Here is a 22,405-nt window from a genome sequence, read left to right as displayed (position 1 = left end):
AGAGTTTCAACATCATTACTGTTTTCCTTTTATTGCGATCTGAAGGTACATATTCCAGTTGTGTAGATCAGCTTATAAATAAAAGTGGGATAGAGAGATGAAATGGAAAACATCTACCATGGAGATGCGAAAAAAGAAATTCAGGAGAAAGGAGTCAGGGATGGATGGAATGGAGAGGATGAGGCCATGAGCTGGTCTTTGGTCCCATGTGATCCTATGCTTTCTGCACAGTGGATTTTTTTCTCTGAGTTGAAAACAAAGATGAGCATCACCACAAGTCTTTAAGATTTGGAACCTCCAATTATATAGTCCTTTGGAAACATGTATGATCAGAGAGTTGAGGTCCTGCAGCCTAGCCCCTGGGGAAAGAGTAGGGTGTCCCCTTCTTTGAAGGGGAAGAGAGGCAAGGTTTCAGAATGTGCCCAAAGCTGGAACTATGCAAAGATCAAGATAAATAGCCATAGCCATCTAAACACAAGAGGAGAGGACATTTTCCAGGAACAGGTGGTCTAAGAATAGTCAGGTACCCTGCCTCCACTAAAACAAAGTGAAGCAATTTAAATAAAATACTATTCCTCTGATTTTTAAAAGCTGGTTTTCACTTTCAAATACTGTAGAAAACATTCAAAGTCCTGAGAACTATCATAAGGAAAAGTCACTGTCAGATCATTCCCGTCATAGAAACAATTTTACAACCAAGCATAATTCCCTATACTCTACTTTTTAAAGTGGAAGTTTTGAAATTGCCTTCATGATAAAAATGGAATATTATATGAAGCAGAATGGGATATTTAACATATATAATACATCATATAATTGTTTATTATACATATATAATAAATATGAGACTGATGCCATTAAGCTTCCAAAGAATAGGTATTTGTTCTGAGTTGTTTGTAACAGTTCTTTATCTCAATGGTCAGAAAAGTCTGTACCAGTTAATGTTGGGAGAATTAATAAAAGATATCTGTTTGCTCAGAAGGAAAACACAAGCATTTTAAGAACTCAAGCAGCCTATGACATGGTTTCTGTCATAGGTGTAAAGTACAGAAAACGGAGGACAATGAGACCAGGAAGTGGTCCAGAATAAGTAAAAGTTGTCTGTGTCCTGCAAAGGCTGAGATGGTTGGGGATCTAAGAAGGAGAAAAGGCATTTTTCACAGAGGAAAGTACAGTACATGAGCAGGAGTGAGAAGGCTCCCGATGCTTCAAGAACCAGCTTGTGTCTACAATGGGGAAAGGTCTCAGTGGAGAGGTGGCCCAGCTTCCTTTGGAGGTTGAGGACTGTGGTCACACACTGCTCTTCAGTAGTAGCCATGTGCCCAGACATCTGAACTTCTCAGGGCTTAGAGCCTCTCTTTTTGAGTTTAATGAAAATCTCATTCTAATGAAAACTATATTGGGACATGGCTATTAAGATGCATGAGCATGCTTAGGTATTAGAGAGCATAAAGAACGGAGGGAGTCCCGATTATGTGTCAAGTCTGTGCTGGGGTTTTTCTTTACATCATCCTGGAGTTGTATCTTTTGACTCTCCAATTAATTAGTAGATGATGTACAGTAGAAAAAAGCACATAAACAGATTTTAAAAACAAGATGACTTCTGGCTCTCTTTGCAACTGTTCTGTGATGGGTTTTATCAGTTAATACATTTTTTTTTCTAACAATAAAACTGAAACTCAAAACCACACAGTTCTTAGATGTCAGCACAACATTTCTAAGAAGTTCATTGAGGATCAGTAGCCCATATACTAGTTCTTGCTAGTATATCAAGCTACCTCTCCAGCTAGAGGGATGGAGTGGAGGGAAGGTATAGTACGGTAACTCAATGAATGAATTTCTCAAACAAGGCTCAAGGGGTGTTTGCCAGATTCTGGCAAGGTGTAAGGACAGATTCTGCCTTGGGTTCTCTAGTTGAGAAAAATATGGAGGCATCTATGAAGGACAATTGAAAAGGAATTTTTGTAAACTCATTTTCTCCGTGAAGCATTTCCCTCAATCCTTTTCACCCTGCTCCTGTCTACTCCTAGCACACACCTTCCTACCTTTTGCTAAGGCAGGAGTTTATCTCTTTGTAAATGGAAGTGCTCTGGGATCCTTGGATGGATATTTGCCCTGGATCTAGGAATAGACATTTAGTCAGGCATAATGGTCTCCTGGGTGGAGTGATTTTAGCACAGATAATCCTTTTAAATGGAGAAGCTCATGGGAGATGGAGAAGATAGAAGGCAGATACCCGACACCCGACTCTAGGTTGCCCAGAGAGAGAGGAGTCCAGGATCCAGAATATTTCAACCATGACACAAACAAAATAACAGAAACTTCCCTAAAGTGGGGAAGTGGAAGGAATGTGAAACTGAGATTCAAGATTCCAGTGACAACCTTGGAGGGCAAGTCAGTTGTCAAGAGAGTTAGATATGGAATGTCCATCACTGGGGTTATGCTTGGAATTAAATATGTGGCAGGTGTCTATAGACTATTATAAAAATAAAAATTGACCATGAACTTTCCTTTTTAATTTATAGCTACCTTGATGTTTTTGCATTTTAGTGTAAACTAATAAAGACCCCCCACATGAAAGTGTATTAGGCCATAAAAATGAGTAGAGTCCATAAAAGTATATGTAGAATTTTGTATTTTACTACTCAATCATCTCTATTAAAAAATAAATAAGAGGACTAAGTGCATGCTGCCTTTAATGACATGAATGGGGTAGAGTGGATGCCAGAGGCTGGGAGAATGCAAGATTAACATTTAGTTAGTAGCCAGAAATCTCACTTGAAAATCACTGTAAATCATGCACTGAGGAGAACTGAAGGTGCATAACTTGGGTTATAATGCCTTGTTTGAATGGGATGGGAGTTATTTTAGGGAAGTGCTACAAACTGGAACAGTTGGAGTGGAAAAATACGAATTTATATGATATGGATCTTTGAGCGTCATCTTCTACTAAATGACAAGCTTGGTGAAAGACAGAAGACATTTACAACATGGCTTCTGCCATATAACACATCTTCAAAATATGCTATTAACTTCCAAGCTACAGATGTTGCTTTGATTCCCAATGGTCATAAGGCAGTACACAAACCAAACAGTCATACCTTACACTTTAAATTTTTATGCAAGGTGGACAAAACCTCTCGCCAAATGGACAATGACCTCAAAGAGCATTGTTGGTGTTGCACCTGTTACCACTGTTGGAGTGCAGCTTTCCTTGCTATAATTCTGTCACCTCTAGCAGTCTTTAAGGCTACTGCATTTTGTCCAATAACATACGGTATATGCAGGTTCCTTTGGTGTTCTTTTTTTCTTTTTTTTTTTAGTTTTTTATTTTTTATATATTTGAATTACAAACAAGATTGAATTACATGACAATCCCAGTTCCCTTCTCCCTCCCTTCCTCCCCTACCACCTCCCAACTAAAATCCTACCTATCATATGTCCTTTCTAATCTACACCTGACTCAACCTTTCTGTTTCCTCATGACCTCTGCATCCTTCCTTTTCTTCCCTTTCGTGTTCTTTCTGACATTTTGATTAATGGCATAACAGGTAGAAACAATGTAGAAGAGATCAACATTAATGGCAAGGATAACTGTTAAGTGAAACAGTCAGACGAAGCCACAAAATCCACAGGATGGTAATATTTAGCTTCCTCATGCTTTACACCCACTGCCTGATGGGTCTTCCCAATTCACCAATGAACAGCAGCAACAAGAATGCTTAGTAAGGGCTCATATTTAAACGAAGCCCGATGCGTTTTGATGGGGAAATAGAAGAAATAGAGTCTTTGACAGAAATTGCCTTTGTAGAATGTATGTAGAATTTGCTTTATTGTTCAACATGCAGGGCCAAAAACTCACTTTTCATCCCTAAGAAAACAAAATTCTGGTTATTGATGCTTTTAACTGACAGAATACAGCTGATGTCTTCCACACTAAAAGTCCTTGACACCTTGTTTTGGGTTAGTTTCCTGGGTAGGCAAAGAGCTTTACTATTTGTGAGACTAGTAATTTGATTGTATCTTCCCCTATTTTATTTTTCACTGAAAAATCAGAAAATACTATAGAGATGTTTAACAGGCTTTAGAGAAAAGAGGGAAGGGCCAGCTGACTTTTCATTAATATAATATTTAAGTATTTATGTAATATTTAATGTAAATACATTTTCTATTGGATAATTGGTACTGTCTTCAGTGGAATGATTTATATGCGGAAAACAAGTTTTGTGCACATGCGATGTCAGAGTAGTGGGCTCTTTCACACAAAGGGAATAGCAAGTTAAGAGTGAGAGACAGAAGCAAAGAGAGTAGCATTTTAGGGAGGAAGGGACCCCTGAAAATAACAAGAAAACACAGAGAATTGTCAGGAACGGATTGATTTCTATTTCAGAACTTGCTGGGAATGACAAGGCAGAAGAAACTTCTCTGTTCTCCCCTGAGATAGGCCAAGCTGTTCTCAGCATTCATGCTTTTAGATGGTAGTTCTAATATAGATGCCCCCTGCTTGGTCTTCTGCTGTGACCTGGACATCCCTATGTTTCTGTTCCTGGGGTGCTCCTCACCAGATTTGGAGAGCTAATTCAGGGACATTCACCTGACACTGTAGGAAGTTAAGCCAGCACACATTTCTTAAATGTGTTTCTGTTCCCTAGACGTGTCACGGGAACTCAGCTAGCAAAGAGACAGCTGGTGTTAATTTACATGATAAGAATTTGGAATCACATTCATTAACCTTATACTTGGTTAATGTATGGAGAGAGAACTGGGGTGGTGGTCTTTCTTTGATTAATTATCTAGTTTGCAGAAATAAAAAATAAAAGAAACATCTCTATATACCTCTTTAAAAAAAACTCATTGGTTTCCAATGGTCACAGTCACTAGATAAAGTAAAGTGGTTTTGGCCATGGGGGTATTTGATCCTCCATCAGGTTGTATGGGATGGAAACCAGGAAGTAAGTGTCTGACCCAGGCAATAGGTGCTAATCTTGTAGAACATGTGGGCCATTCCAGTGGGGCTCAGAATTGGGACATCTTGCCACATTAGTGTATTTGTCAGTAAAGCCAGCAGACTCAGCCATGCTGTGCCAGGAGGACAAGCATACTCAATGAGGAAAGCCTCTGGTCTGACTTAAGATGTAGATCAAATTTTGATTTAGTTTGGTTAGTTTTTCCCTTAGCATTCTCTGGTTGGTGTTTCTATATTTATTATATACATGATATATATCACATCTATGTATATACATATATCTGATTATTAATAAAAATCATAGCTTTTCTTTTATTCCTTGAGATGACTATAATTCAAGATGAAGAATCTTAATCTTTGTGGGATTCCTTGATGGCAAAGAGATTTTATATTTTGTCTTGCACCAACACAGAACAGCAGCAGAGTATCTCACTAAGTGATGTTTCAAAAACAGATAGACAGACAGACAGACAGACAAATAAACAAACAGGTATCATTAAAAGAAAGAAATCTTTACATTCACTTTTCCAGAAACCATGCACAGTTATTAGTGCAAACTATTCTATACATGGGTGTCTTCCAATTTTGAAAAGCTGAGAAATGCACATGAGTTGACTTAGCAAGCGTCAGAGAAAATGGAATTAGGTTTTAATTTCTAGACTTTCTATTCTGCCATGCCCAGCTGTGATATTTCCCCCATGTGAAATGCAATTAACTATTAGTAGTATTTTTATTGTAGTCTACCCAGTTATTCAAATTCACCAATGATTTTGGAGGCTATGTAAAATTCAGGTTCAGTTCATTTGACTACTGTGGCTGAGAACATGATGACTTTCACTTGTTTGTATAGGTTTATGGTGTTTGATTAGTGTTTAAGAGCCATTTACCACACTCTATTTCATACCTATGTATTGTGCTTCTCTTATGATATTTGGTATTCAAATTTGCTGATAATATTTTTCCTGTACATGGTTTGTACCAAATACCCCTTGTTTTTCAGTATATGTAGCAAAGAGAATTCAAGAATAGTGGGGTGCCTGAGGTTAGTTACATCTAGGGATCCTGATGAGAACTCTGAGAGAGAGAGAGGAGAGAGAGAGAGAGAGAGAGAGAGAGAGAGAGAGAGAGAGAGAGAGAGAGAGAGGAGAGAAGAAACCCCTTGGGTTTTGAAATTTTCATTTCTCATGGCTCAGTTCTCACTTGTTGTGGATGGAGCTCATTCTGTCTTCAGCTTGTTGGGCTAGCACTCCTATCTGATGCTCGACTAATCCACATTTTAAATAAGCAATTTGTGTTCTCATATTGGTAAATGTCAAAGGAAGAAACACTCCGTGCACCTACAGCATCCCAACATCCCTTGCCAAAGCTGTGAATGTGACACTGCATTCTTCTTCCCCAGAAGGAAAGCATAATTTCATTATCCATGAATCATCGCCTCTTAGACTGTACCATCCTTGTCAGAGAGCCTAATAGCACCACTGTTTAGCTGACTGCAAAGGAGGAAGGAGGGAGAAATCCCCGGGGGTAGGGGGTAAGCACAGGTCACTGACATGATCAACAAACTGGAGAGCAGTTCTCATGCCAAAGAGGAGGCCTCCCTCTCTGGATAGCCTGACACACATATCTACTGACCAGCAGTAATGGAGCCGGATTCTCTCAGTATCAATATGAGCATCTGTTTCCCCAGCCTAGGTCACACTGTTTCCCAACCCTGAGCATGAAAAATAATAACACTTTAAAAGGAAATATTATAGACTCTTTTGGCTAATATTGATGACTACAGATGGTTAAAGCATTTTCTATTTTTTATTGCATTACTGCTCGCTTTGTGTCTTTGGGCATTTATTTCTAGTTCTCAGTATCAGTTTATGGTTTTTCATTCTGTTATCACAGAGAACATAAGCATATTTAGCTTTGATAATATGGATAATAATAATACTTCACAGGGAAGCTAACACTAAGTATGATGCACAGAGCAGAGAAACCTATGCTGCCAATAAGTTCACAAAAGAAAAGAAAAGAAAAGAAAAAAAAGAAAAAAGCTACAAAAAAAAAAAAGTTTGAACAGCTGTGGTTACTCGAATCAGCCACTAGAGGACAGTGCTACTCTATAGAAATCAGCATTGCCAGCTTCTATTTAGGTAGTTGACTCACCAAACCAAGTTAAAAAAGAAAAAAAGAAAAAAAAAAAAAAAAAAAAAAGGTTTGAAAATCTTTGGGAAGATGTCAACATCCCTGGAAGGTACAAAGTCATGTAAAATGAACATATCTTACGTAACATTGCTTAAAAGTCCCTGGCTCAGAGCATTGCCTCTGTGCTCTTTCCGCACCTTGTGTGGTGAGGTTAATAAACAAATGAAAAACAAACACAAAGCACAAGCATCCGGTTCAAAAGACCAAACTCCATTTGCGTGTCTGTCTTGAGGAAGCATTAAAGGTACTGAGACTCACTTGTGCATCCCTGGGTCTCCATGGAGCAGCTCAACAGTCAGGCCGCTCATGTCCATTATGTACCCTTAGAGGGAAATTGGACATAAACAGAAGAAATGAATAGCAAGGATTCTTCTCCACTATGAGGCTGAAGTACGTTTTAAAGACTTACGGAAATAGATCTATGGTATACAGTGTGGAAGTGGCACGGGGCAGACACAAGGACAACAACTTCTGACCAGCTTGCCAGCTGGTTTTCTCATGTGATGCCATGGTGAAGACACAACTCTCTAACCATAGGAGCCATAGACTGGTTCTCAGGGCATTGTGACAGCTGGAAAAGAGCCCTCCTCAGAGGAGAGAAGTGCGTTTAAAACTTTTTTCCTTGTAATTCCATGCCCTGAATCAAAATGGGTTTCGTTGTTTCTACGGCATTTCATTTGGCTTCTTATCTCTAAGTAAAGAGAGGCATCAAAAATGAACAGCCTTCAAAAATTTGCTCATTCATTTAATCTTACATCAGTTTTACACACCAAGTGGTTTTGAATTTAGAAATACTTTTCGGTACAACAAACATGTTTTGTATATCTTAGTGGCGTCACAGCATTAATAATTTGAAAAAAATATTAAAAAATATATATAGCGGTCAGTTTGCCTTGACTAGATGTATTTGTTTCCCATACATAAATAAGGCAGAGGGTCAAGTAAAAGAATAGAAGTGGGCTTTTTTTTTTCACTCCAACAGTGCATTTAATTAACACAGTCATCTTCATAGTACAGATAAAATTGATGCTGACCAAAGGGAAAAAATTAGATGGAATATGTATTTACTGACAGTTTAGAAAAATGTAAAAATTACAATTCCAGTGAAAACCATCTCTGTAAGTTTGGTCACCAAGCTCATGCTAGTATGAATGTATCTGCATTGTTAATCTACTGGGACTCTGTGGCTATTGGTCATTAATAAATGTATACTCAATGGTTAGTCATGGGTAAACATGGATTTGTAATGCTTTTCTGAGCTGGCACCTGGTCTCATCAAAGCACCTTGAGAAACCCACTTGAAATGCTGCTTTTCCTTATTGCTAATAGAAGTATGGTTTTAATAATCTGGATTCCTTGCTGCTATATTTCGTGACAACTCGACTAGATTCTCCCTCTCAGCCCACGGAAGAGAATCATACTCTATAATAATGCTAGTAAGAAGGAGCCATTCCCTTTGTCTTTGCTATTATTATTGTTGTTGTTGTTGTTGTTGGTTATTATTTTTACTTGACAGCAGCTGTTTTGGAAGAATAGGGATGTGGTCAAAGCTGCAAGGCCTGGCCAGTCATAAGATGAACTGTCCCTAATGTGAAAAATCATTGACGTCTGCTCCTACACTAAAACTGTTTATCTGAGAGAGAGGACAAAATGGGGTGACAGAATAAATATATTTTTCCAAAACCTCATAAATACAGAGGGTGTGGTATCCGTGCTGCAGTCAATAGACTTTCACCAATGACATAAACACATGCATGCAGCTTGCAGGCTGCCAAGCCCGGGGTGGGGGTGGGGGTGGGGATTCTGTAGGACTGTACTGATGGGTGAGTTACAATACAGATGAACACAGGGACACAGTGATGTCAACAACAGCAAAGCAACGGCGAACTGTCACAGCCTCAGTCTTTTTTCCCTCCAGGGTTGATTTTATGCATGTATCAAGGCATTACCAGAAGCATCCTTTTCAGGGATGCTGTTGGAGAAGCATGCTCACACATCAGTCATTAGGGGTCTGGTGCGTGTAGAGCACATCCCAGGACACTACGGGACAGCCTCACAAACCCTGAACAGCACAGCACAGAGCTCAGAATGCTATTAGCTACAGGGGGGTCTTGGAAAAATAAGCTGCAAAGAGACACATCCTGGGAAGGTCCCAGCCACATGTGTGTGAGAAGGTGCTTTGCATCAGCAAGCCTTGCCTCTGAACTCCCTCATCTCCAGAGGACAGTCTGCTTCCTCCGATGTGCCTATCTAATGGTTTGGTTGTGTAACAAATCAGCATCTTTGGGGAAGAACACACAGCCTGGGGGAAATTGAAAGGAACCCTGTGATTTTAAAGGGATGGAGATGTAAGATAAGGCTGCAAGCCTCAAACTTTGTATTTTCACTGTCTCCTTGTATTTTGCAGTCATCTGCTTTAACCCTGAGCTCCCTGTGCTAGCCTTGTAATTTCCATATCCCTGGAAACTGCTCAGGGACCTGCTCTAACCCACCACCCTCTGTGGATAGTTTTCTGGGATTTTCTTTGAAAGGCAGGCATTGTTTCTCATTCTCAGTCTCTATAGTGTTCCATAATCAAGTCATCTCCTCAGATTCATTCAACCCTCCAAGGTCCCAGGATCTCTCTCTCTCTCTCTCTCTCTCTCTCTCTCTCTCTCTCTCTCTCTCTCTCTCTCTCTCTCTTCCCTCGGATTTGGATTTGCCAATGAACTGTAAAACACCCAAAGCTGAATATTTGACCCTCCCAGGTGTAGAATAAGAGCAGGTGTGGGGGAATCATTCAGGAAAAGAAGTTTTTTGTTTTGTTTTTGTTTTCTGTTTTTGTTTTTTCGTGGAAACAAATGTGATGTTAATAAAATCCATAAAGGGTCTTATACAATAGGCATGGTGTTAAACCAGAGTTCCAGCTTCACATTGATTGTGGTATTTAAATTTCAATGGGTTGATTATTTATGGAAGGAAAATGACCAGTATTATGAACACACTCTCAGAGACAGGGAAGGCCCTTGCCAGCACAGTGAGGGGGAGGGGGAGGGGAGGGGCACCGCGTTCCCTTGACAGTCAGCAGAGTTCAATAAAGCACCACTTATTTTCCCAGCTTTTAAGAGCTCTCTGTTTTGTTTTGGTTTTAAATTGCAATGGTTCATACCTCACACTCCCTGGAGCCTGACTTGCTATAGGTGCAGGGTCCCGTTCCGTTCAGCAGCATCTCGCTGGTCTCCGTGTTGGTGGGTTTATAATCTACATAAAATTCCTGGGTGCCTGGAGTCATTTGCTTGAGCGATTGCCGTTTCTTCTTCCGGTGCCTTCTCATGAGGGAGCGCTGCTGCAGCTGCTTCATGCTGGCTGGGTACCGCTTCCAGGACACGTACATTACCAAGAGGATGACCAGCACCGACAGGAAAAGGGCTACGCTGCCAGCGATGATCTTATGGAAGGAGATGTGCTCCGTGTCCACATCTGTCTCTGGGCTGGGCTCGGTAGCTCCCACCGTGGGGGGCAGAGGAGGCTTGCTCTCGTGCTTCGGCCTGGGGAGCTTGGGTTTAAACGTGGGCTTGGGGAGCGCCCTGGCTAGGTCAAACCTCTCGGTGGTGCTTTTGCCACAGATGCTGTAGTTCTTCACCGCGTCGATCACGTTTACCCCCTGCAGCTCTTTGGGACTGGCGCAGATAATTGTATTCTCTCTCAGCCCTTTAAAACTTTTCAGCCAGTTTACCAGGGAACAGATATTCCTGCTGCATTCCCATATATTCCCGGCAAGACTGATGTCATTGAGAGAGATCCAAGAATCCAGAATCTCTTGACCAATAAATGTGAGCTTGTTGGAATCCAGGTTGAGGCGCTGCAGGTTGGGGACGCACTGGAAGACACTGGGTCCACTGAAGGCTTCGATCTCATTACCCGACAGGTCAAGCCTCTGTAAGGAACTCCAAGTCCAGGACATGGTTTGCCCTATGACACTGATTTTATTCCACTGCATGTACAAGTTCTGAAGGCTCACCAACCTTGGGAAAAGGGCTAGGTTGAGCTTGGAAAATTGATTGTGCTCCAGGTGAAGTTCTTTTAGTCTGATCATGCCAGCAAAGACATTCCTGGCTAAACTTCGGATCCTGTTATACCCCAGGTCCAGAAGTTCCAGGTTGCGACAGTCTTGGAAGATCCGCACGGGGATGGTTCTCAGGGAGTTGGAGCGGAGGTGTAAACTAAGCAGCTTCCTCAAGCCCCGGAACTGTTCAGATCCCAGAGAATGGAGCTGATTATAGGACAGATCCAAGTTCCGTAAATTGGTCACAGGTCTGAAGGTGTTGTTAAGAAAATAAGAGATTCTGTTGGAACTCAAAATCAACTCTTTGAGTCTGCGTATCCCATTGAAAGCATTCTCGTCAATATTGCTGATATGGTTATGGTCAAGGTAGAGCCAGGTGAGCTGATTGAGCCCTTTAAACTGATTATACTTAAGTTTTTGGAGGCTGTTGTAGCGAAGGGATAAACCCAAGCAACCGGCGGATATGCTTGAGGGGATCTCCTGCAGTTTCTGAGATTCACAGTATACCATTTTGCCCTCGCACCTACAACCCTTAGGGCATCCTCTTTCAGCAGAAGAGAGCATTGTCAGTAAGACAGTGGGGGCTAGAACCACCGCTACAGCTGATCCGCGCAGTAGCCTAATTACATTGAAACCTGGAAATAAAAACAACTTAGAAAAGTTATCCCCCCAAAAAGAATGCATTTTTAAAAATATTCAAGCAAAACTAGCCATCAATGTCCACATTCAGAAATGTAAACATTTAGAAAACATTTAACACCAAATATCATCTTTGCAATATAAGGCTACTGTACATTTCTAATAATTACACAAGGACTATGTCCACTGATTATCGAATTTATAGTCTTATACCAGAAAAAGATAATCTTTAAAACAATTAAAGCAGGATTATTACATAGACTTAGGAGATATTTTTTCATTTTTTTTTTTTAAGAAGGAAAGAAGGAAAATGACAAAACATACCCATCCTTTGTATTGTTCAAAGGCCGTCCTTAGGTCTTTTGCTTTGGCTTAGGGGCCGCCTGCATGACAGCCCCTGTCAGCTGCAGTGTAGTGAGTCAGGGCTCGCTGACACCCAGGAAGAAAAATTGGACCCCTTGGGAGATGGACCGATTTTGGAACATTATTCTTTACCAGCCATGCAGAACACTCCAAGAACAAATAAATCCCAACACCGCATTCACAGCAAAACATCCGAGTCTTCCTAGGTAATAGGATCTTCGTGGATATTGCGTTTTTGCATCTTTACAGTGTGTGTGTGTGTGTGTGTGTGTGTGTGTGTGTGTGTGTGTGAAAATTGCTTCTACAATTTCTTCTCAAAACCCATGATGTATTCCTCTAGGCAACGTGGGGCTACCTGTACCGCCACATCTGTATTCCATAGTCCGGAGGTCCCGTGGCGGTGAGCACCCAGTTCAGCCACCGAGCTGCGTTGGAGCCCAGGAGGCAGGAGAGCCCGGTTCCGCGCACACGCTCAGCTCACTCCTGCAGACTGTCATTCTGAAAGCGGCTCGGACTGTTGCTTCAGTTTCAGTGAATGCAGTCTTATGTAAAGCTGCCCCCAGTGGTGAGGAACACTATGGGCATGTGCAGAGCTGGCTCCCTTTTATCTTGCAAATGAGCAGGCTCTGCTGGAAAATGAATGATTCTTTTTGGGTGTCTCAATAGGAAGTGAATGGTCAACGTAATCAATAACTAGCCACGTTTTCTGTGATTTCCAAGTCTTGTTTTACAATTTGGCAACGCCTGTACTGTCGGCGTCTGCTGCTGAATCGCCAAACATGTGCTTCCCAGAGTTTTTTCTAGAGCTTGACGTTAAGTTCACGGATCCAATGTCAATTTTTCTTAACCTCGGTGTAGGCTTTGAGCTGAAATTTATAAAATGAATTATTGAGCTTTTCACAAAGCTGCATTAAGAGCATGCCTGTTTGACCTCTTGGAGTCACAGTGATTATATTATGCAAGGTGTCTCAGGACATTGGACTACATCGGCTTTACAATAGAGGGGATGACTAATGACACGCAAATTAATAGGTCTAATGGCTTTTCTGATTTTCCCACAAAAGATATAATTGGTTTAATGGCTTGTGACTGGGCTTGTTTTGGTTGCTGTGGGCTTTTTTTTTTTTTATTTAATCAGAAGGGAAATAAACCACTTTTAGTGCTGGTATTGGAACCCAAAGATCATTAATTCACAGTTTATTGATGTTGCTTCAATTTATTACACTAATAATATTTATTGAGTGCTAAGCCCTTTAAAAGAATAGGTCACCCTGTTTTATCATTCTTTCTTTCTTTTTAAATTCTCTTATTTTTTTTTACAGATTTTTATTTAATTTTAAGTGCATTGGTATTTTACCTGCATATATGTCTGTGTGAGTAACTGGAGTTACAGACAGTTGTGAGCTGCCATGTGGGTGCTGGGAATTGAACTTGGGTCCTTTGGAAGGGCAGCCAGTGTTGTTAAACTTGGAACCATGTCTCCAGCCCCCTGGTTTTTCTTTCAACAATAGCAGTGTTGCAGGTCCCACTGTAATCTACATTTCATAGGCGCAGGGCCTGGGATTAAAAAGGGATCACCAACTCAAGGCTCCAGAATAGAGGCAGGGAGAGATGGAGTTTACATGCAGGACCTAGTCTACCTTATGCTGCTTCACAGCCACCAGTTCCTTTCCAAAGGCATTGCTGTGCCCACTAAATCGGGTGAAAATGAGACAGACTAAGAGAAAGGAGGTGAAGCTCTGCAGAGTGCATTCCTGTTCTCTAGAGGAGGACCCTGTGAGCTTCCTTTGTCTGAGAGGAAGTAAGGGGGAAGCAACAGCTAGCCTCCTGATTAAGAACACTAATCCTTGCTAAATTTGCCAGCTGTATTGCCTTGAGTGGCTCTCTCACCTCCTCTGTGCTTCCGTTTTCTCGCCTTCGAAATGGATGTGAGAGTAAAATTACTTCACAGGTGTATTTTGAATATTAAGCTGTATTTTTGTCTTTGATCGTGGTACTGGGGATTGAACTATCACCCCGGGCTGCAGCCTCACCCCTGTGTCATCTTGATTTCCAAAAGTGCTTAGCTCAGTTTGTAGCACACAAATCAAGCAAATATTATTTGTTATGTGTACTGACTGACTGCATTAACTGTCTGAAACTCACAAAGAACTACTTCAGTGAGTAGTTTTTTTTTTATGTTATTCTCAGTGGGAAAAATTGTTGTGTCTTCATCATGCCCGTTTTCTACTTAAGATCAATGTTTTAGTTTTATGGACTATGTCTAATAGCTAACTGGTTGTTTCTCTGCCACCGAAGCAAAGCATAACACCTGATCTACAGATCTTGTCATTTTCTAAAAATAGGTATTGTTCTTTAAAATATTTGCTTCATTTATATCAGGTAAACTGGCAGCATCTCAATTAGGGGCCACTTTGATATTATCCAAGGTTGAACAGTTTGTTCAATGCTAATCATGATAATCGAAGGGGCTACAGCATCATAGATGTAGTGATTGCCTTGAACTTACTCATGTTGTAACTATATCTAAAACACTCAAACAACTTACAAAGGAAACATTTCCTTTTCCATTCTCCAAGATTCTGATTCAAGGGGATGGAAGAGGTTGTGCTTTTTTTTTTAATTGAGAATTTCATACATGCATACATTGCATTTTGATCAAATCTACCTCCTAATTCCTCCCCTAACCCTTTCCATCATTTTCAATTCAATTTCATATGCTCTTGTTCTTTGTCTTCTCTCTCCCACCTCTCTGTAAACCCACTGAGCCCACTTAATGCCTCCCATAAGTATTCGGGTATAAGATCATTTACTGAGGAATGGAAAAAGTAAGTTTTCTTAATGGGTGTGGGGCCACAGAGAGGGTATTTTTTTTGATGGACAAGTATGTTTTAGAAACTCACTAAAAAGAAATGACTAGTATCAAGTGCTCTCTCAGTAGGAGAGAGAATGGAGATGTCTGATACTGACTTGCAACCTCTAAGGGGTGACATTTTGTCTCTGTTATTTTAGTGCAACAGTGCTTGACACATTTTAGATCCATAATATACTTAGTCAGTAAATACAATAGCCATACTATAAGCTTTTATATAATATGTAGTCTTTTTATATTATGAAATTTGCTGAAATTTCTTATTGTTTTGGTAGTATGTATTAATAATACATAGCCTAATGATAATGTTTTTATGATGTATTGCAGTCGTATTTACCCTGTTACTCTGTCTTTGGAATCTAGTTTCTTGTTACCCTCTTTTTGTCATCAGTAGGCTCTGGCAAATATCTAACATCATGCATGTGGTCCTGAGGGGCTCTGAAAAGTCAGCCCCATTCCTAGGTCTGTTGGGGGAAATGGATAAAGACATCCATGACTTTCAAGACAAAGCCACACAATTGTACCCAGTCTGCCTACCGTTCCTCAGGGTCTAACACTAGATCCCAAGGAGCAACAATACAAAAGTGCTAGCAGGTTGGGAGGGAGGGTCTGAGTCTCTCTAGAAGGAAGGAATATATATATATATATATCCCTTACACTCTCCTTGTTGAGTCTAGAGATTCCCTCTATTAGTGAGGCTGGAAATAAGTACTCTTAAATGATGTGTAGAAAAGGTGGGAGAAAATTAGGTGATGAGCAGGTCTTTCCTTTTCCTGGAGACATCTCTTGTCTTCATAGTTAAACCCTAAGTTTCACAGGAATAGTAAATATGCATTTAAATATTCAACTCAGCACAGTACAGAAGGATAACGCCGAGTCTTTATTATCTAACATCCCAAATGGGACTTCACAACTTGCATATCTCAAAAAAGCCTAAAGGGAATCATATTTATAGCTTCTTTCTCATTTCTCTGCATTGAAAGCCTCTGATTTTCCTGCTCACCCTTCTTCCTTCACATTGGGAAGTTGGTATGAAGACATTTTTCTTGGCTAACAGCTGCACAGGGCCATTCACTTGTCCATGTCCCTCATGCCCTTGTTACAGAAGCACAAAGGAGACCAGGGGAATAGAACCATCATGCTGCTTTTCATGGACAAATATATTTGGATTATTTATGTAATATCATTGTCTTGTATTACACATCTTGCTTTTAATTTTCAATCATTTTCTTTTTTGAATCTTGGCTTCCCTCTTGTCTTGCTCCATGGTTCTGATTCTGATTTTTTTTTTTTTTTTTTGGTTTTTTGAGACAAGGTTTCTCTGTAGCTTTGGAGCCTGTCCTGGAACTCTCTCCATAGACCAGGTTGGCCTGGAACTCACGGAGATCCACCTGCCTCTGCCTCTCAATTTCTGGGATTAAAGGTGTGGGCTACCACAGCCTGGCTCATGGTTCTGAGCTTATGCTCCTTTCCTGGCTCTTAAAAATTGACATTTCCCCTTAATGCTGACCACCTGTCTATTTTTCATAGGTATTCTCACCATTCTTGCACTGAGGCATTCCGAGTGATCCCTTCTTTTGCATTAGCTCTTTAGTTTGCATCCCTATAGGTTTGTCCTAGTTCAAGGTGACAAAGGTTCTTGAAGAGGGAAAATTATCAATGAAGCTGGTTGAAAATTTCCAAAATGGAAAGAACAATTCGAAGCCATGTTATTCACTTAAGGCTGTGGAGATTATTCTAAAGATGCCAATTATTCTAAAGTAGCCATTCAAAAGGTTAAAAACATATTGTGTTAAGACAGTTTTACTAACTTTCTGGTATGGTTTTCAGAGTTTATCCTCTTTTACTTGTTGACTGCAGCCAGCTGATTGTTTCTGTCTTGCCTTTCAATACAGGCAAAATCCTGCCCTATTATGTGCTTAGCAGCTTCCTTTGCAATTGCCACCACAGAGAGAACTAACCATAAACTACCTGACAACTTAAATTTCCCCAATGCATCTCAGGCCTTATGATTATACAATTATAAAGCCTACTGTCATATACATAAACACTATGTTATTGCATTTACATTAAGCTTGAATAGCTAAACATATTTTGCTTAAAGTGGGCAAATAAATCAAGTGGCTATATATAACGCCAAATTTCAGACCAAAATGAAACTAGATTGCCAAATATAAAGGTGTAAGAAATAGGATATATTCAGGGTACCTAGCTTCAGAGATTTCATTGAATTAGCAATGAATTAGTCTGAATACCATTATGTGTTAGACACTGTTCTAAATATGTGGACATCAGTGTGCAAAATAAAGGTCTATGCTCCATGAAATTTGCATTTTCAATGAATGAAACCAACAATTTCAATGCAAACGTAGGTAGGGCATCAGTTAGTCATGCTATGCTTTGAATCTGAAATGCCCCCATAGGCTCATGTTTTTAGCACTAGTTTCCTGTTTAATGTTGCAGTGAAACCTTTAGGAATTGAGACTTGTTCTATCAAGGGAGGTTACTAGATTTAGGTCTTTGAAGGCTATAGCCAGCTTTTACTTCCATACATTCTTCTTTCTAGTCTGTTATGATATGATGAACCTCTGCCACAAGGTGCCTTGCCACAAAGTCCACTAAGCCTTCCCCCACCAGATGGTCTCACAGCCTTTGAAACTGTGAATCAAAGTAAACATTTTCTCTTAGAAATTGTACTGTGGAGGCATTTTGTCACAGTAAGGTAAATGCAGTTAATGTGACTATGTAATTTGAGCTATGGAAGAAAGAATAATACAAGGATGATTGGGTGTGTAAGAAAATAGATATGATTTTATACATGATGGTTAGAGACACTAGGAAAATGGCTTCAGCAAACTGAAGAAAGAAATGAACTTACTTGACTGAAAGAGGGTAAAAGAATGGCTAGTGCAAACCCTCAAGGTGGAAACAGATCATGTGTTTGATGAACTTCAAGGAGGACAGTCAGTCTACAGCAATGATAACAGCTCTAGAGAAATTAGAAATGAAACCACAGAGATCCTGGGTGCTTGATGTTTATTCTGTTGTAAGAGTATTAGCTTTACTATGGAATGATTGGTCTCTCCCACACCCCTAGAATGGATGTATTAAAAAAGGTTGTCTATTCAAAGATCATCTATATCGATTGAAGACTTTTATCCCTACTAGGTTCATATATTGAAGCTCCTATCTCCAGGGTAATGGTGCTTAGACTCAGAGCCTTATAAGGTTATAAAGTTGGAGCACTAATGATAAAGTTCACGGATTATAAAGATGAGAAGAGGCATCGTGTACTTATTTCTTCTCCCTCTGGTCTAAGCAATGTGAGGACCCAAGAGAAGGAATCTGTCTAGACGTCAGATCTGGTACATATTCCAGATCTTTGAACTGTGAGAAATGGAAGCCTGCTGTTTGTACTGCACAAGACATTTATTACCATAGCCCACATTGGCTAAGTTAATCATTCTTGGTTCAGTTATTGCAATGGGGGCCAGGATGGAAACCAATAAGGATGTTCTCCCAAGTCAAGAAGAAAGGTGGTGGTTTTAGGCCAGTGTGGTAGCAGAAGTGGTTGAATTTTGCATATATTTTAGACAAAACAAAAGTGATTTTAAAACAACAGATTAGAAGTAGAGTTATGAAATAATGAGGCTAAAGATGGATCCTTAGTTTAATTTTTAAAAGAGTTGTACTTTTTCCGCTTTAAAATTATGAGCATGCATGTGAGTCTCTGGGTGGATGGGAGAACATGAATGCAGGTATTCACAAAGGCCAGAAGAGGGTGCCCGGGACTGGAGCTGTGGTCATGCTAGTTGTGCTCTGCCTGATGTGGGTTCTGGGAACAAACCTCAGGTACTCTGGAAGAGCAGCAAGCACTCTTAACCACTGATCCAGCTCTCCTCTGCTTACTCTGTAGTTTTACAGGCTCAGCAATCTGGAGGATACTAAAGCCATCAACGCCTCTTATGGGTCAAGCTTTAGAAGTAAGATCAAGAGTTCAATATACTGGAATTAAGTTTGGGTTTACTGCTCATATTTTCTTCAATTTCATGAGACTTTAATTTCTAAATATATGTATTTTGTTTGCTTTTGAGGTGGGATCTTACCATGTATGTAGTTTAGACTGGTATTGAGTGCAAATTCTCCTGCCTCAGCTTCCCATTTTTTGAGATTCCAAGTATGAACTACCAAGCACAGATTATTTTATTATTTAATTTCTTTTTATAGTGTGTGTGTGTGTGTGTGTGTGTGTGTGTGTGTGTGTGTGTGTGTGTGTGTGTATCTTTGTGCACTTGAGTGCAGGTGCTTGTGGAGCCCAGAAGAGGGCACTGGATTCCTTGGAGCTGGAGTTATAGGGAGTTGTGAGCTTCTTGACATGTGTGCTGGGAACTGAACTCACATCCTCTGCAAAGGCATTACACACTTTTTTGAATTTACTTTTTTATATTTATGATAGTAGACTTTGATACTAGATGCTTTTTTGATAGTAGACGCTTCTTCCTTCCCTTTATTTCCCCAAACCCTCCCCTATGGCCCTCCCTACTCTTCTTCAAACTCACAGCCTCTTAATTTTTACTAGTTGCTATTGCATACATATCTGAACATAATATACATCCCTGATCAGCCCATATAATGCTACCAACATGTATGTTTTTAGGGATGACCATTTAGTAGTGCATATTCTTAGCTGCTGAACCATATATTTATCCCCCAAGTCCAACTTTGAAAGCAGCCTTATGAGATGAGAATTCAAACCATACTGTGAATTTAAGAAGAGAAGATGATCAAATAACTAGGAAAAAACCCTCCTAGACTTGTACTCAGATGGCCTAGAGAGGGGTGAGGGTCAGGTTATCTATGTATGTAGCTTTGGAGGACAGTGGAGCCAAACAGTTTAATCAAAATTGAAATGTAAGAATTACATAGTGACTAGATACAAGAAAATTTGGATTAAGAATTCTAGGAGTTAAGCTTGATGAAATCAAAATATTTTCTGGAATAATTTAGAAAATAACTAATATATTGTACATGCCAGTTGACATTCTGAATTTGATAAATTGATTTTATCCAGATATCCGAGGGTCTTATGTACTCCTCTGTACAATGGAACCCACAAGCCTGCCTCTGAACATTTAAGGGTTTTGTTTCCTAGCAATTTCCTGGATTTGTGAATAAGAATAAGCTACATTTGTTCAGTGTGGAACAGGGAATCTATAAATATTAATTTTCCTTTGATTCTATCTAGATTTGCTGGTTATGGGTGTGTATCAGAGTAAACATTCACAAATGGTCACCAACATGACCAAGGGGAAGTCAGAATTTACTAATATTTGAAATTCCTAAATGTCCTATTTCTGATAAACTTTCAGTTTCATGACTATGTATTACATACCATATATCGTTAACAATTTTTGTTGTAGTTTAGAAGTTGTTTTCCCCAGGAAGGAGTTGATGTGTATGTTACAAAATAATATTTCTAGAATGCCAGTGTAGAGTCCCTGTATCAAGTCACTTCCATTACTCATATCTTCATGTAGAATGATATTCTCATCTTCATCAGAACATTAACAAATCTTGGGAGTATTCTTGATCCCACCTACTTACTTCAAGGGTTCCATTAAAAGCCTTGTCTGGCTATAGTTATGAATGAACATCTCCGACTTAGATAAATGCATGAAAAAATTCAAAGTCAGACTGTTAAAATGGTCTCTCAGTATCTTTCTAGAAAGAAGAAAATATAGAATGAATGAAAACTCACCAGATTGCCTGCTATATTTCCCACCTGTAGATACTTATGTGTGATAGCATAAAGGCACATTCTTGTGACTTGTATTCCTCCCTGCAACTTCCTGCCGAGGCATAGCATAAACTAATTTTGAGAACAGGGAAATACCACAAATTGATATTGCATCACTTTTAAACTTGGGAAACTTCTGAAGATCAAACATGACCTTAATGAACATTCATTTTTTGTGGAAAATTTGGAAGATATATAAAAGTAGAAAAATATAATAAAAATGTTATAATATAATCATGTAGTTTATATATTTGTAATTATATAAATATATCATAATTATAATAAACCTTATAGCTATCACCCTCTACACTGGTCAAGATTGTGCACTCTTTTAAGCTATACTTTCTTCCTATATATGTGTATTATTATTCTAGAGTATTTAAAATCAAATCTCTGCATCCACATATATCGCTAAACTATAACAACACCTAATTTGACATCTTGCAGCCTCTTGATGCCATTGAGTTGATGGAGATTTTGCATCATGTTTGACAAACTGTTGTGTGCTTTGCACATAATGTTTCTCCATTGTGTCATTTCACTGAAAAAAAGGTCAGTTTAGTGGAATGTGCATAGAGCGCTTCACTCATTTAGACATAATATTGAGCTGGATGCTTGTGGCCTCTAATCACTCCTGCTGATAATTTAGAACTGGAGTGACTTTTGAGTTATTTAGGGCTTATAGAGTAGAGAGAAATATGTACATCGTGGTATTTATACTAGCAGGGAATTCAGTAATGACTTCCCCGGGAGCTTTGGTAGCAAGAATTAATAATAAGGTGCCTTGAGTCAATGTTGCACTAATATTCATGTTATTAGAATTTCTGTTCTTTATTTCCTATCATGGTTCTCTTTTTTGCTTATAGTCAGCAGAAAACATTGTTATATTTTTCTTTGCAAAATCAGTCTATGAATTGGTGAATTGATATGAGATGTTTTTCTAATAGAGTCTCAACATTTTTTTTATCAAATGAGCAGCAATAAAAATTTATTTGTAGACATTGAGAAAAATTTATTTTCTAGACTTTTGTTCAGAGCAAATTCTATGAAGAATCACCTGGCATCAGTGCCCTGCTGTATAATTTATAGTTCTCCATGTAGTCCCGAGATTTTTAAGGTATCTCACAGTAGAACAAAGAAGTTTTAGTAGGATAGCTATAAAAGGGCCCCTTTCCCAAATTTGTGTCTTAATATTTGATATTTTACTCTGTACAGATGACTGCCTTTTGAATGTGAAGTCAAAGTTTTTGAAAGTGGTATCATCATAGACATTTGGCTGTATGTACATCACATATATTCCACTATACCAAGAATGTTTGTGCACAGTTTATATTGTGTGTTTCCATCATTGCATGTGATAGCTTGAAATGACTAGACTAGTATATTTTAGAATTTGACTTCCATGTAAGTATTTTAGCACAGAGATTTAAATCCCCTAATCACCAGGTGGGAAAAGATAATACAAACCTTGATTTTGAGATAGAGTAAATGTTCCTTAGATTGATTCTATTTTTGTATCTAAAGCAAGAC

General features: G+C 39.3%; 2 protein-coding genes across 2 annotated transcripts in view; one reads left to right on the top strand and one right to left on the bottom strand.

The window, feature by feature from the left end:
* Ctnna3 (catenin alpha 3) overlaps positions 1 to 22,405 on the top strand; it is a 1,328,241-nt gene that overhangs the window by 509,366 nt on the left and 796,470 nt on the right. The window lies entirely within an intron of this gene.
* Positions 1 to 22,405, bottom strand: part of Lrrtm3 (leucine rich repeat transmembrane neuronal 3) — a 169,144-nt gene that overhangs the window by 144,681 nt on the left and 2,058 nt on the right. The window contains exons 2-3 of the mRNA XM_035450636.1: positions 12,957 to 13,072; positions 10,308 to 11,839 (exon numbers count right to left, since the gene is read on the bottom strand). Of these exons, the coding sequence (XP_035306527.1) occupies positions 10,308 to 11,839; positions 12,957 to 13,072 (1,648 nt within the window). The remainder of the gene's footprint in view (positions 1 to 10,307; positions 11,840 to 12,956; positions 13,073 to 22,405) is intronic.

Source organism: Cricetulus griseus, assembly GCF_003668045.3.
Source record: "Cricetulus griseus strain 17A/GY chromosome 1 unlocalized genomic scaffold, alternate assembly CriGri-PICRH-1.0 chr1_0, whole genome shotgun sequence".
Lineage (NCBI taxonomy): Eukaryota > Metazoa > Chordata > Mammalia > Rodentia > Cricetidae > Cricetulus > Cricetulus griseus.
This window is presented reverse-complemented; position numbering and strand designations above follow the sequence as displayed.